Source organism: Cynocephalus volans, chromosome 8 (assembly GCF_027409185.1).
Source record: "Cynocephalus volans isolate mCynVol1 chromosome 8, mCynVol1.pri, whole genome shotgun sequence".
NCBI classification, from domain to species: Eukaryota; Metazoa; Chordata; class Mammalia; order Dermoptera; family Cynocephalidae; genus Cynocephalus; species Cynocephalus volans.
The window spans coordinates 95047433-95061926 of NC_084467.1; the positions used below are offsets into that span (position 1 = coordinate 95047433).

At 37.6% G+C, this 14494-nt stretch overlaps 1 protein-coding gene across 1 annotated transcript in view; it reads right to left on the bottom strand.

The window, feature by feature from the left end:
- Positions 1-1658: 1658 nt before the first annotated feature.
- VAV3 (vav guanine nucleotide exchange factor 3) overlaps positions 1659-14494 on the bottom strand; it is a 350390-nt gene continuing 337554 nt past the window's right edge. The window contains exons 26-27 of the mRNA XM_063105113.1: positions 2383-2534; positions 1659-1700 (exon numbers count right to left, since the gene is read on the bottom strand). Coding sequence (XP_062961183.1) covers positions 1659-1700; positions 2383-2534 — 194 coding nt within the window. The remainder of the gene's footprint in view (positions 1701-2382; positions 2535-14494) is intronic.

A 14494-nucleotide genomic window follows, 5' to 3' on the forward strand; every position in this document is an offset into this window, starting at 1 on the left:
TAATTTTTCTAAAACAAAATCACAGTTTACATAATTCTGAGGTAAAGGTCTTGAATCTATACCAGCTGAAAAGTCCTAGCCCATGAGGGTCTCTAACAGAGGGATGTGTCCACTCAACATCAAGTCCTGGCACCCAAGTGGGTTGGGGAGAGGGCAGACCACACCCACTTCACTTTGGAGATGATCCAAAATGTCAAAACTGAAATTCTATTGTTAATGCTTCTAATTTTTGTTTTTTCCAAACATGAAATACTCTCTGAGTCTTGTCAGAACATGACTTCTGCTATGGAGGAAATATTTCATTAGGAAAGGGCCAAGTTGGTCTCAACTTGACTGCCTTGACTGGGGACTCTGGGCATCCCAGAAAGAACATATTTAGACTCCTCAGATTAAAAAGTGAAGGCTTGGTAAAATAAATGCACTGCGAAACTTATCTTCCCACCAGTTAATATACTCCCAGAAAGGGATGCAGAGGGAAGGCTAAGAGAAACTGGAAGTCCACAAAAGCCCAGTGACGCTCCTTCTGTCGCAGAAATGCATAAAAGGACCCAGCTGTGCTTTCCTTCCAAAATCTTCAACAGAGTTATTTGTGCTACTCTAAGTACTCCAGGAAAATGTGGGAATCAGCAAATATGCCTCAGGTCTCTCTGGGAAGGGGTGGAGGAGGAAAAGGCATGTGTTAATAGATATTACTGCTATAAAATGACATATAAACTATAGCCCTTGATCTGTTCCTGTAAACAATGCCACCTTACTCAGGTTATTGGCAACGACCAAGAAAATACCCAGCTAAGACTACTTCATAAAGTCAAGTACTGCATTTCCAAATTAACCCTATGAAATCGTGAAGGTTGTAAAGATTTAATGTGAAAACACGCTTTTTTCCCTTTTCATGAAGAAATCTGCAAATACAAGTGTACTTCAAAAATTTCACAGAAAATGGAATTAAAAGATAATAGGAATCCTTCTATGAACTTTTTGAAGACCTTCTGTATAATCAGGACATCAAATAAATAATTAAAATCCTTCTGTGATATACCACTTATGACGCAAACCTGAGCACTTGCCTCATATTTTATCATGAGTAAAATCTGGGGGTACAAGTGTTTGCCAGGCAATGAGTCACCTTGTTGGACAATTTAAGACAGGTAATTCTGGATGTTTCCAGTAAGCGGCCGAAATGGTGGAACTCTGATTTTTCTTCATGCTGGAAAAAGCAAAATTAAACTTCTGCTTCTTTGTACCATCAAAAATTCTGGTGAATGGCATGAAAGATTAAAGTAAATATGCATCAAACGTTTATGGCAAAATGTTTAGACTGGCATTCATGGTGTATGACCGGATGAAGTAAAGAGAAACACGAACCAACATGTTTGCAGGGCCCTTCTGGGAAGAAAGGCTTTTGGCTTTGCCCTGGTCCCTGACAATGACAGGCTGGCAGGCTGTTTCTTGCACAGCTCTAGGCAAACCATTAATCTGTCAGTACCAGCATCTTTAGAAATCCCAGCATTAAGACTTAGGAGGGGTAAAGAAGGAAGGATGTTGAACAGCCAGAAATGCAGCTTTTTAAACACTTCAGTTAATTCATAATGCTGTGCAGGCTTCTCTTCATCCCTTCTCTGAAATTTTTGGCGCACGATGCAACGCTGGATTGGAATTTATTCATCCATCTCCACATACGTGGATGGAAACCAGCCCACCTAAAAGAAAAAAGCAACCAACACAGCAACATGACTTTGCTTCTGGCACTTCAAATGATTCTACACACAGAGCATTTCATTTTCATAACACCCCAATTAAGCTGGGCTTTTATGCCCATTGTAGGTGAAGGAGATTGGTTTAACTGCTCTTAGAAGACTAATAGAGTGAATGATAGAAACAGAGGAATAAAATAAGCTTAAACAGTGTTCTAATCCACTAGCACACAAATAAATATGTAAATTAAGTGTAACATGGAGATCTACTACATAATGATTCCTATTTCTGCTGCAGAATAGGAAAGACAGAGGTACTCTGTCCCATTCTTTCTGATTTAGGTCAGCGTCTCTTAAAAATATTTTCCACTGCACATAAAGTTTATGCTCTAAGGCTTAGGGCCTAAAAAGAACTGAAATGCTACTCGACTCTTTTCCAAACAGGAAGCCATCAAACTTGCCTGGGTGAACTTTATTTATGCCACTATCATATTTATTCAGCACATTTTTAGTGTTGTTATCAGCAAGTGCCTGTTACCAGCTAGGTGTACCAGTCTCTGGAGGCTAGGGGTCTGTGGGGGGAAGGCTACAACACAGTGAGGGGCTTCTCCCCAGCACCACAGTGAGTGCCAATGACTGCCAGTCGCCTTCATTCACGTGCGTCAGCAGGTCGAGAGGGACAACTCACCCTGCCATTCACTTCTCCTCTCCACCAGCCATTTGCACTCATCTTGGTGTAAATCTTCACCACATCTCCTTTCAACAAGGACAATTCTCGCATATCTCTTGCACAGAAGTCATATCGTGCGACAGCAATGCCCAGCACTTTCGGACTTAACACTGTAAAGAAATGATGGGCATCAGCTGATTTGCAGTTGGTTACCACCCACGAGAACCTAATCAGACAAATGTTACTGATGCTATCAAATGCACAACCGTGATTTCATTACAGACCAGTGATAATGGCAGAGGAGCTTGAAGCAGCAGAACTGCTGTTTCAATGCAATCGGGTGTAGGCAAATTCGTTTCATAAAGTTTATTTTCACATTCACCATAAGAACTTCAAAATGGACTAGTTTTTGAAAACAAAACAAAACAAAAAATGGGTTAATATCTAGGTTACTATCTAAGGAGATAGAATCTAAAATAACTTTAGCATAAATTTCCTATTGATGGCACAGTAATCTACTTCTAACTAGAACCTTTGAAGTAAAGCTTTTCGTCTTTGTCTAGCAATTGCTTCAACTGATACTCAAAACAAATACGTTTTTTGATCTGATGAAAGTCTCCTGTCAAATATATGACATCACTTCTAGTTAAGTAGCATTTCCCCCCACCAATCAGGCTTTTTATGTTAAAACAATTTGGGGATAAACTCAGTTATTGTTTAATGTATAATGTCACTTATGTGAAGAACCGTGAATCAGGTTTCACATAAAGAATACAGACACCATCCATACATTTCCTTCCTTTCAAACAAATACAGAAAATGTTAACTGAAGTATCTGATCAAAAACAAGTTGGCAGGTGATCATCTCCTGTGTTCAGAGTTTTTTTTTTTTTTAACACATATATACATTTGATGGTAGGAGAAGAACTAACTTCCTCCCTGCCTCCCCTCCTCCTGTCCTGTTGTGAAAGGAAAACTGCATTCGAGCTGTACATGTTTGCTTGTCTCTAGTGTTTCATAGCACATTTCATATCAACCTCTCCACCTGTTGCTCTTTGGGGTTATAAAGTGTTTTGAATTATATGTCCAGTGATTCTGAGAATCACCCATCTGAGATTGGTGGGACTTCATAAATCTTAAATGGTAGAGGAACTTAAATGTAAAGAAAAGAGACAAATGGGAAACAGCATCCATCTGTATTGTTAACAGTTCCCACTGCCCCAGCAGCTGCAGTTACGACCCGTGTTATCCTGGAAGAGCCGCCCACTTGGCGACAGGGATCTCTGGCCTATTATTCATGGTTCTGTAATGACAGAATTTTTTTAGTCTGCAGGTGTCGATCATAAGATAAATGAATGCTGTAGATTTCAGAACTGTAAAGGGAGTAAAAATAGGTCATTTTATTTTACTGTTCAGGACAAAAACCATTTTAATAGTTTTCTTACTGAAAACTGTCCCATTACTGGGGCACTACCGCTAGTCGGTGCACATAAAAACACCACTGTGATGGAAAAACCCAATTGTCAACTTAAGTGTGCGACCTTGCACAGGGCTCTTAACTCCTCTAGGCCACGTTTTTCTCATCTATAAAATGAAATATTTGTTCTAGATGACTTCTAAGATCTTTCCAGTTCTAAATTCTATGATTTTATTGGGACTTACAGGTTAATATTTATAAATCTATGAGAAAACACACTCCCCTAAATATCACATAAACAGCCATTAAACTCTCTGGCTAATGATAGAAATCAAGACCAAAATGCCCATGCAAACACTGAAGAGTCGTAGAATTGATGGGCACCAGACATCCTTTTAAGCAATGCATATTATATGTGGAGACAAAGTTGGGATTTTTGTTCTATTTATTTTCTTAATGGAAATACATAAATACTGGCTTTTCTCAACTAAAATTTCTGATCCTCAAGAAAAATAATGATTTTAACAGAGAATTTCATCCCCTTTGTACTTTCAGTCCCTATCCCTCTCCAACTACTCCCCATCAGATAAATAATAAAATGTCTTACTGAAATACATGATATGAGCACACAAAATCAGAGAAGTGAAATGTCAGGACAAACAATGACTTTATAACAGAGAAGAGCAAAGTGCACAGTGGAAATGGAACTCTAGGGACAGTCCATGAGATGAATCTATATGAGCAGCCACACACAGAAATCAAAATACTTTATTTGCAAACAGAAGCAAGTTCAAGAGACACATAAAAGCAGTAAAGCAGTACCTGACCAGAAAGGAGTGGAAGAAGGGGGAACAAAGCTGTAGTCTGGAGGAGTTACAAAAGAAAAGCCACAGAACAAAGAAGGGGCTTAGAGAAAGAAAGAAAAAGAGAGAAGCAAAAGAGCATTTAGGTATTAGCACAAAATATCTTGATACAACTATTTTGTTTGTTACCATAAGAAAATTGTCACTTCAAAGTTGGAATAACAAGCTTTGTTTTCACCCACTTCTCTCCTATTACCATTTCTAAATGAAGAAGCTGCCAAACTTTTACATTTTGTTTGACATTAGTTCGAAATTCAGAACTGTCTATCCTTTTATAGGCAAACGTGGCATACCCACTTCATGCTGCCATCTTGAACCTCATCCATTAAAAGATGCCCTTCTCTTCTTGATGCGGTGCCCAATTCCTACTCTGTTACATCAGTGGAAAGGGGGAGCCTGTAAATTCTTAACGTGAAATATGTTTCAATCAAAACTGGTATAAAGAAGTAAAAGCCTATAGGATAGTGTCAATAAAACATACAGAACCCATGGAAAATTCAAGAAAACCACTCATACAGTTTGTTAGGAACAACCCCCAACCAAGCACACACATGCTAACTTATTTTCAAAAGTGGAAAAATGCAAAGAAATGAAAACCACTCTGAATCTTACCATATCTGGAAAAGAAAGTAAATATATCTTCCAAATTGTAAATTCGTACAGAAAAGTTACATGCATTCGGATGCTCGAAAAGTTTTCATTTTTTTAATAATAAGAGCTAATAACATTTATCAAATGGTTCTGAAGTGTTAGATACCATGCTCAATGTGTTATTTCATTTAATCATCACAACAACTCTAAGAGGAAGGTACTAGTACTATTTCCCTTTATATCTGAGAAAAAGCAGGATTCAAAACTAGGAATGACTCCAGAGGCTACGCTCTTGACTACTGCCACGCTGCTCTGCCTCCATCACTCTGCTCCAGGTACCTCTGCAGACAGCTGGAAAACTTAACCTGCTGCTACCATCATGCCATTACAGTGGAAATGTACAGCTACATGACCAAGCATAAGTATCATAAAGCAGCTTCTGGGACCTTTCCTAATAACATAGCAGGCACTTATCTTCACCCTTCTTTTTTGGTTCTTTATTCTATCCTGCTGTCTGGAATGTGAAAACTACCATCTTGGTCCATGAAAAGAAAAGTCTCATCTACAGGATGATGGAGCATGGACTGCTAAAGATTTCATGTAACAGATATGACCTACCTTTCCTTCCAGCCCTGGGCTGACTACTTCCTGAATTACGGGAAAAAAAGAAATAACTCTCTAACTTGGTTAAACCAATGGTTCTTGGGTTGCTGTCACTTGTACCTGGGCCCAATCTGAACAGTTACAAAACGGTTTCTACAACCAAGAATGAAAGTGGGCTAAGTAAACTGGGAGTGAGTTCATGTAATCTTATATGTTCTGCCTCTTTTCAGGTAACTGCTTAATTCGAGAGCCACAGAATTCTTACAAAGTTAATACTCTTGTCAGGAAGGAGTTCTAGGGATACATAAGAATAGCAGTGACTTATTGAAGAGATTCCTAGACACCAGCCAAGCAGACTGGCTAAGGGAATGGGAGAGAGTTCAGGGTTCATATATACATCTGATGTATTCATGTCACACTTTTTTCATGAATAACCCCATTTACTTTTCACCTGCCCTGAAATATATCCTTGTTGATAACAAAGATTCTTTCCTACTCTGTTGCATATTCCACAGTTTTTTGTGTTTTTTTTTTTTTTTTCAATTTTAAGATGTGGTGGTATATGCCATTATAACTAATATTACAATCTGCGCCAATTCATTCACTGACTTGTAGTAGAACTGGTACATTTTCATTTCCTTGAGATCATGATATAAATACTGTTAGAAAAGGAGAGGATGCCGTCTTTAATTTAATGAAGTAAATGGTACACACCTAACTCTATTATTGGCAGAAAATAAGTGCCAAGATTCCTATTACATGTCTGTGAGAACTTAAATTAGAAACCTTCATTCTATACATTACTTCTGGTAGGTGTTAGAATTTTCTCCTTGAATTGTTTTCTAACTGTCTATCCTTGATTCTTTCTCTGGTACTATTTTATCCATAAAGAAATAAAAGACTTTTTGAATTTTGATTTCTCCAAAATTTCTAAGGAAGGTAGTTTAAGCCAAGAGTCTGTAATATATCAAAAGTTATCTCTAGAAGGAAGAAACGAGAAATCAATGAAAACACAGTAAAGTGAAATTTAAATAATCTCAACAATAGGTAGATAAATTAGATCAGATAACCTGTCTATAATCTTAACATATCTAACATTCCTGAAGTAATATGGGTAATGCTTCACCAAAGGATGTGAATCTGTTTTCAGTTATGTAATATCAGGGGTCTAATCCTAAAAGTCTTATATTTGCATTAGATAGATATGCAAGTAGCTAGAATTTGAATCTTCTTAAATTTTATCTAAAATATTAAAATTCCAACTAAATAGTAGTTAACTAAATCATGGCTAGGCTTGGGCCACTCTGCTGGCTTTGCTAATTTTTTCTACACTTTTTTTTCCCCTGATGAAAGGAATAGATTCTGGATATGAAAGGAACAGATTCTGAATTCCAGTCTGTGACTTTGAATGTTTTCATGACAATGCTATGCAGTAAAACCATTATCTTTGATTTAACTTGTCAGAAACCAAAGTCATCTTCCTCCCTGTAATCTAGCTTAACCTACCCCCCGCCCACTTTTTTTTGCAGTAACTCCAAACCCCTTCGCAAAGTCGGTATACTGTTTGGCGCTAACCGTTCATTCTATAAGTCCAGTGCCTTCTTCCTCTGCAATATGAAGTTAATCCTTCACTAATTCTCAGCTCTACCATCCCAATCCAGGTACTTATGTCATTTCTAACCTCAGACAACTGTCTCCCAACTGGTCTTCTTGCTTTCGACTTCCTTTGTTCTAAATACTGCTCTAAATACTGCCTCCCAGTTATTCACCCTACAAGGTAAATTCTATCATTCCATTTCCTAAATTATGAAATCTGAACACTTGACCTGAATTCCAGAACTATTCATAATTTGGCCATTCCTGACTTTCTAAGCAAATCTGCCATAATTTTCACACATGAATTCTCTTCATCCAGACCAGGTTCCCACCACCACCTGAAGCCCTCAGCTACATTTCCTACTCAAAACTTCTGCTCATTCTGGAATGCTGCTCCTACTCCTGGCCTCTACTAACCTTAACCTCTTTGCCTCAAAAGACCAGCTCAGGCCTCTCCCACAAGCTTTTCCTGTCCAATCCAGACAACACTCGTCCCCTTCTCTGTCCTTCCCTAGCCATTCCATCATGGCACTTCCTGGCTCTGCTGTTTAACTACTGCATGTGCTCTCGCGTTGTGTTTCCAGTTAGACGCTGATTCTGGAGGGTAGGGGCCAGCTCTTATATTACTTCTGCATCCCCCATAGGATCAGGCCCAGCACTGAGCAATTGAAATTGCAGAATGGACAAGTATCTCGGCAGGGTATTTAATTTTGCATGTTCCTTCGGTCTCCTCCTCCTACTCTTTCAGCCTATCTTTTGCTCACTTAACTGCTCAGTAAGACTTCCAACAAAGGCCTGCAAAATACCAAGTAAAATGAAATATGTTCAGGTTCTATTCCCCAGGCTTCCTGAGAACCATATCTATCAGTGATATTCCTACAATAACTGTAATTTTTTCTGAGATGCTGAACAACTATTAAAAACTATATGTCTCACGGCATTAACCATACTGTATGCCTGAGGAATCTTCTTAGGAGTAAAAGGTTAATCAGTTTCTCCTGCCACCCAGTGTAAAGCTCTCAGCCGAACATTTTAAGGATCAGTAGGGATGCTTTCTACTTTTCTACACTTTGTAGCATGACTTATTGTCGCTACTCTTCCTGTATGTCAATTTTCACTGCTTTTGGGTCCTTAATTCCCTTGAGCTGGAAAAACAGCATTTGAATGTCTGCCACCTGCAGACGTAAGAGTAAAAATAACATGTTTCCCTAGGAAAGTATGGATTTAAATCTAGATGTAAGCAATATCAGAATACGGTATCCAATTAAAATATATTTTGCAGAATAGTTTAACCTGTAAAATATATTTACATCCATACTGAAAATATATCCACCTATTTCTACATGCATATACATACATGGTTTCTTCATCAAACTCCTCCTACCATAACGAGAAAACTCTAATGTAAGAATTATTGGTAGGTACATGTCCTGGAATAGAATTAGAAATAGCCCAGTAACAGTCACATTCAAATAGAAATGTGATTATCATCCCCTGGGCTCTTCATCCACTGCCTAATATTGTAGGTGGCCTGCCTACTAGAGCACAACATTATTTTGGAAGCTTTCTGAGAGAGAACTCTTTTATTCATATCAGTATACACTTAGACAATATTAAGTCAATACTGAGAACTTTTTCATTGAAGTAATCGTTTGCAAACTGCATGCTTCAGTTAAGGGTTTAACTTTCCTCCTTTGAATACTTGCAATCTGTATCAGCATAGACAGGGTAGAACTTTGCTCAGAGACCATCCCACTGAGGAGGGTCTCTGGTGACTCCACATGTGCATGACACCTGGCTCTCAATTGTGCTAACGGTCATGTTCATAGAGCATATGAGCAAATGAGTGGCTCATAATTTATTGACTTGATATTTCCAATTAGGAATTATTAAGAGTACAGTCACATTCTATCAACTTTTCCAAGTTAAAGAAATGAAACCCTGAAGTACTAACATTGTCTACTGGAAACAGAGTTATCCATTGAATAAATAAATTGAGAATAGAAGTTATCAGCATAGCCATAATAACTGATTAGCAAATTATTAGTGGATATTACTCAGTTCTGAGGCTTGAGTGAGAAGACAGAGCCACAGAACACCGGACTATGTCAATTAAAAAAAAAAAAAAAAAAAAAACAACCAGTGTTTACAGTAGGATAAAAAAGTACTAGTGACTTGATATCTGATGCCTATACTTTTATTGTCAAAGCTAACGAAAAACTGCTTTAAAGTATCATGTTCTGCCTTAATCAGGGTATTAATGTTCATGAGCAAATGAAAACTCAATTTTCAGTAACATTTGAAATTTGTATACAGTAGAGATCAAGCTCAATAAACATTCTTCCTTAAGGTACTGGCTATCAAATCATAAAGTATTTCTGAACTAACACTTAATTATCCATTCCGTGTGTCAGAAAACATTATCCTAAGCATCTGCTAATTATTCTCTGGGATAGACATTATCTAACACTCAGTTTTTAGTTACAACAAGCTCATGTACTCACACTCATTTATGCAAGAAGTTGTTAGTAAGAATATCAGGAGATCAGAGCAATGGTTCTATCAACACCATGATCACTGGAGTTTGCTGTCCAGCAGCGGCCTAGAGGTTTTCCTGAAGAACTATACTCCTATGCGGGATACTTTGATGAGCGGTCCAGGAGGTACCTTCTGCCAAGATTGTCTACAGATGGCCTAACAGCAGAGAACACGCTGAGAATTTAATGAATGTTTAATTTAATTTCATGATCCTTACTCTGATTTTATTTTAGAACTCAGGCATGTCTTCTTTTTAGACCCCCAGCAACATTCACAGACATAGCACCAAATGTCTATTCTCCTACCTCCCCCAAATAACACACACTGAGAACCCATTGTTTAGTATTTTTTGTATATTTTATATATTGCCAAAAAAACCAAACTATGAATAATTCAGATTCATTTCATTTAATTGAATGCTAACATCTGGTATGTGGAAAAATTTCTGTTAACCTAAAATTCAAAGATATAACATGGAAAATCTATTTATTTATTTACTTTTTAATTTTAATTTTTTTAACATGGAAAATTTATGTCTAGAATTATTGGAAAAAATAAACAGCAACTTAGTATTCAATGCTGCAAAATACAAACATATAAAGCCGTTAATACTGAATAATGAAAACAAAATAAGTATAAGATCTTTCCTATTGTTATGGAAAATTAGATCATTTGACATCTATTATGGATTTCAGATCATCCATGGGCATATAGTTTGTCAAGACATGAACCTGAGTCTAAATCCACGTTCTTTTAAAATAACTGGCAGACATTTATTAAATTACTGATGTGCCAAGGACTGTGCTAAGATACTACAGGAGATAGAACAAGTAGGCAGAGCCTCTGATATCAAAGGAGCATACAAATTAGTGAAGAGAGAGACATACAGAAATTATATAGAGATATGGAAATAATTAATTTTTGATCAAGAATGCTAAGACTAGACTTTGGGCCACACTGGAGTCCTAAAAACAAAGCAAAACAAAACCCTCCAATCTTCTAATTGCTGAGGCCAAAAACATTAAGAGTCATCCCTGAGTCTTCTCTTACTATTTATACCTCACATGTGATGTGTCACAACATCCTATTGGATCACCTTCAAAATATATCACCTATATGGCTACATGTTGGCTCAAGCCACTATCATCTCTCACCTGGATTGCTACATGAGCCTCCCAATTGGTCTTCCTGTGTCTACCCTGTCTCTTCTTCCCCAAGGCCAGAATAATCCTGTTAAAACTTAAAGTCACACCATGTCTCTTCTTTGCCTAAAATCCCTCCAATGGCTTCCCACTTCTTCCAGAGTAAAAGCTAAAGTCCTTTAGGGCCTTACATGACATGGCCTCCCCTACCTCTTGGACCTCGCCTCCCGCTACTCCTCCTCTTGCTCTGGTCTCATAGCACATGTCATATCTACTTCTTCCTTTGCATTGGCTTTTCCCTGTCTCACCTCCTTGAGTCTTTACTCAAATGTAATCTTTACAATGAGGCCTGCCCTGATGTCTTATAACAGAGTCATGGACACATACCACTAGTGCCATGTGATACAGACAGAAAAAACAGGGGATGACATGCAAGCAGAGAAGTAGGTAGAGTGCATGTGATCCCCAAACTCCCATTGGACTACCACTTAGGTTGGGCACAAATGGTGTCCACATACTGTGGTTAATGTTTCAGCAGCCTGTGCTACATATTGACAGGATACTTATGTGAGCTTATGATAATAGTAGCTCCTTGGTCATAACAAAGCTTTTATAAAAAGGAGAGTTTCTGGAGCCAGTGGCTGGTGTCAGCCTGTACTACTGTGGAACTAACTCAGAACTGCTGAGCCAATCTTCTGTTATGCTAATATAAGGAAGAAAATGAGCCTCCAGTTTTGCTCTTCATCAACCAACCCACCAGTTAAAATCATAAGCCATCCTCCAGCACACCTGAGAATCAATTCTCGTTATGTCATTTTGCCAGAGCACTTATCAACTTCTAACATACTATATGATTTAATAATTTTTACCTATTATCTACTTTCCCCACTAGCATGTAAATTCCACAAGAGCGGGGCGTTTATCTGTTCTATTCACTGCTGTAGTTGAGCAGTGCCTGCCCTGAAGTGGGTTCTTGATAAAGATCTATTGAATAAATGAATGAATGAATGAATGTGGGAACCCAAGGACGTGGTTACTGGTGAGGATGTAATAACTAAAGAAGAAATGAGAAAACAGTTCTTGTATTCATTTAAGTACGCAGAACTGTGCTCTTTGAGGAGGAAGGGTAAAGACAAGAGGGGAAATCAACTGGGAAAGAATGAGTTTTCAATAGAGGAAAATCTGAGCCAACGAGTCAAGCAATACTGAATTTTTTGTGCTGTTCTGATCAATTGGAGTGTATCCATAGGAGGGTGGCCAGGACGGTGGGATTTTGGACAACTATTTATATAATGAGGGACTGAATATTTATGAAAAAGTGGAAAAGAATGGGAGGCAGGAAGGAAGTGAGGGAGGGAGAGAGGACAGACACACAGTGGGAAAGGAAAAAGTGCATACCAGATGAAAGGTTATCATGGTAGGGAGAGTATGCGGTACATTTATTTTGAATATATAGTATATTGTTTTATAGTATATTTTGAGGTTATCAGGGTAGAGAGTATATGTAGTGTATTTATTTTGAGCTATGGTAAGTAGCTATAGTAAGTCAAATTTCTGGATCAATATTAAAAAAATCTTCATTTTGTTCAAAAAATAAATGGGGAGCTTTGTGTGGTAGTAGACATAAAGTCACTTGAGCATTTAAGCAAAGCCTGCTGATGACCTCTTAGGAATGTTATAGAAGGTAGTTACTTGAAAAAGTCTCTATCAAGGCTAATGTGGATGATAAGTTTGAGGTGCCTAGATACAAGAAGAATTCCTCTGGCATTCCTATCTACTGTTCAGACATTAATCTATATTGGGTATAACACTTAAGGGAAGTGTGTATGGGCGTGTGTGTGATATACCATTTGGTGCAAGTACAAATTCAACAAATATTAAATGCATAAAGCAACGAATGAAAGTACAAACAAATGAAACCCTAGCTAGGTCTGTACTCAACTTCTCAATGCTAGTAGGAAAGAAGAGTTGCAGAGTTAAGACCTGCTACCTTATGCAGATTTGGAATTCAGTAGGGAAAGTCACATATCAGTTGTATATATTAGGAAAAAAGAGCTCTCAGTATTGATCCTCACAGCCAAAAACCTGGTTGAATTTTCAGAAAGAAAAAAGGGTATTTCTCTCAATTTAGATAAATTTCTGTTTGTTTTCCAGGCTGGAGAGACTACAAAAACCAAATCCTTGGATAAGGGCTGCCATATAAGAGCACTATAGGTCAATGAGGGGACACTACATATATTAACTGCATTGAGATAAGTTTCTAATTTAAAATATAAGGTTATATTAGTATGAAAGTATTAATGGACAGTAAAAAAGATGAGAAATTCTAAGAACATGATTACTGCTTTTTGAGCTTTGAAACATTAAAAGATGGCTTTGAATGAGGTTATTTGAATCTGTAGAATTTATATCTGTAGCCATATTCTGAAGGGATCCTGGTTACTAATTTTTAAAGCCATCAGGCTCAGGATAAAAATGCCTTATAGTAGCTAGTAAAGCTCTGGAAGTTAAGTAAATAAAAAAAGGAAACCTAGCACAACCTGATAATGAAGATGTGCAACTGTAGTTGATCAGTTGCCCAAGAACTGCAAATTCTGTGGACTTCACTGACATACTGTAGGAAAGAGTATGAAAATGTCAGCAACGTGTTATAACTAACTTAGCCCACCGAATAGTGTACATACTAGGAGAGCATAGATAAGCCCCAGGAAATGGAAGTGGGAAACCAAAGTACCGAGGAAAAGGAGAAGGACTTTATACATATATTCAAAATTGTCAAACGAGGCTAATGCAACACTTCACACTGGGTAATAGTACTGGAAGTGATAGGAGCAGCAATAATAATAGCAGGAGTTAAAACATATAGCACATCTCATATTCGACACATTGTTCTAAGCATCTCACACGTGCTAACTCTTTTAGGGCTCATAACATAAGCATTAAACACTAACAGTGTTGCGTGATGAAATAAACTAAACTGGGGAAACTCTAGACAGACTGTCACTTTCCTAGAAGGGAATATATCATAAGCAGCATTTCTTATATATCTTTTTGACAAAGGAAACCTTTTCATGATAATTCTCACAAGACTGGAGATTCATGGAATACTCCATTGGAGACATTAATCTAATGTATGTAAAAGGGGTTTGAAAAATATAGTGTCCTGTTAATCACTGAATTATTAAATATCAGACAGGATTCTTAGGTTCTGATTCTATGTCAAATATGTAATACAGTCTTTCAGACAAATGGTCATACAGATATTGCTTGGAAACCTGAGATAAAGCTAGAAGTGCTTTCTCTTAGGAAGACAGTGCATTTCACTGTGGGAAAGCTATAATCCACTGAAAACACTTCATTGTATTAAGGTAACTTTCTTC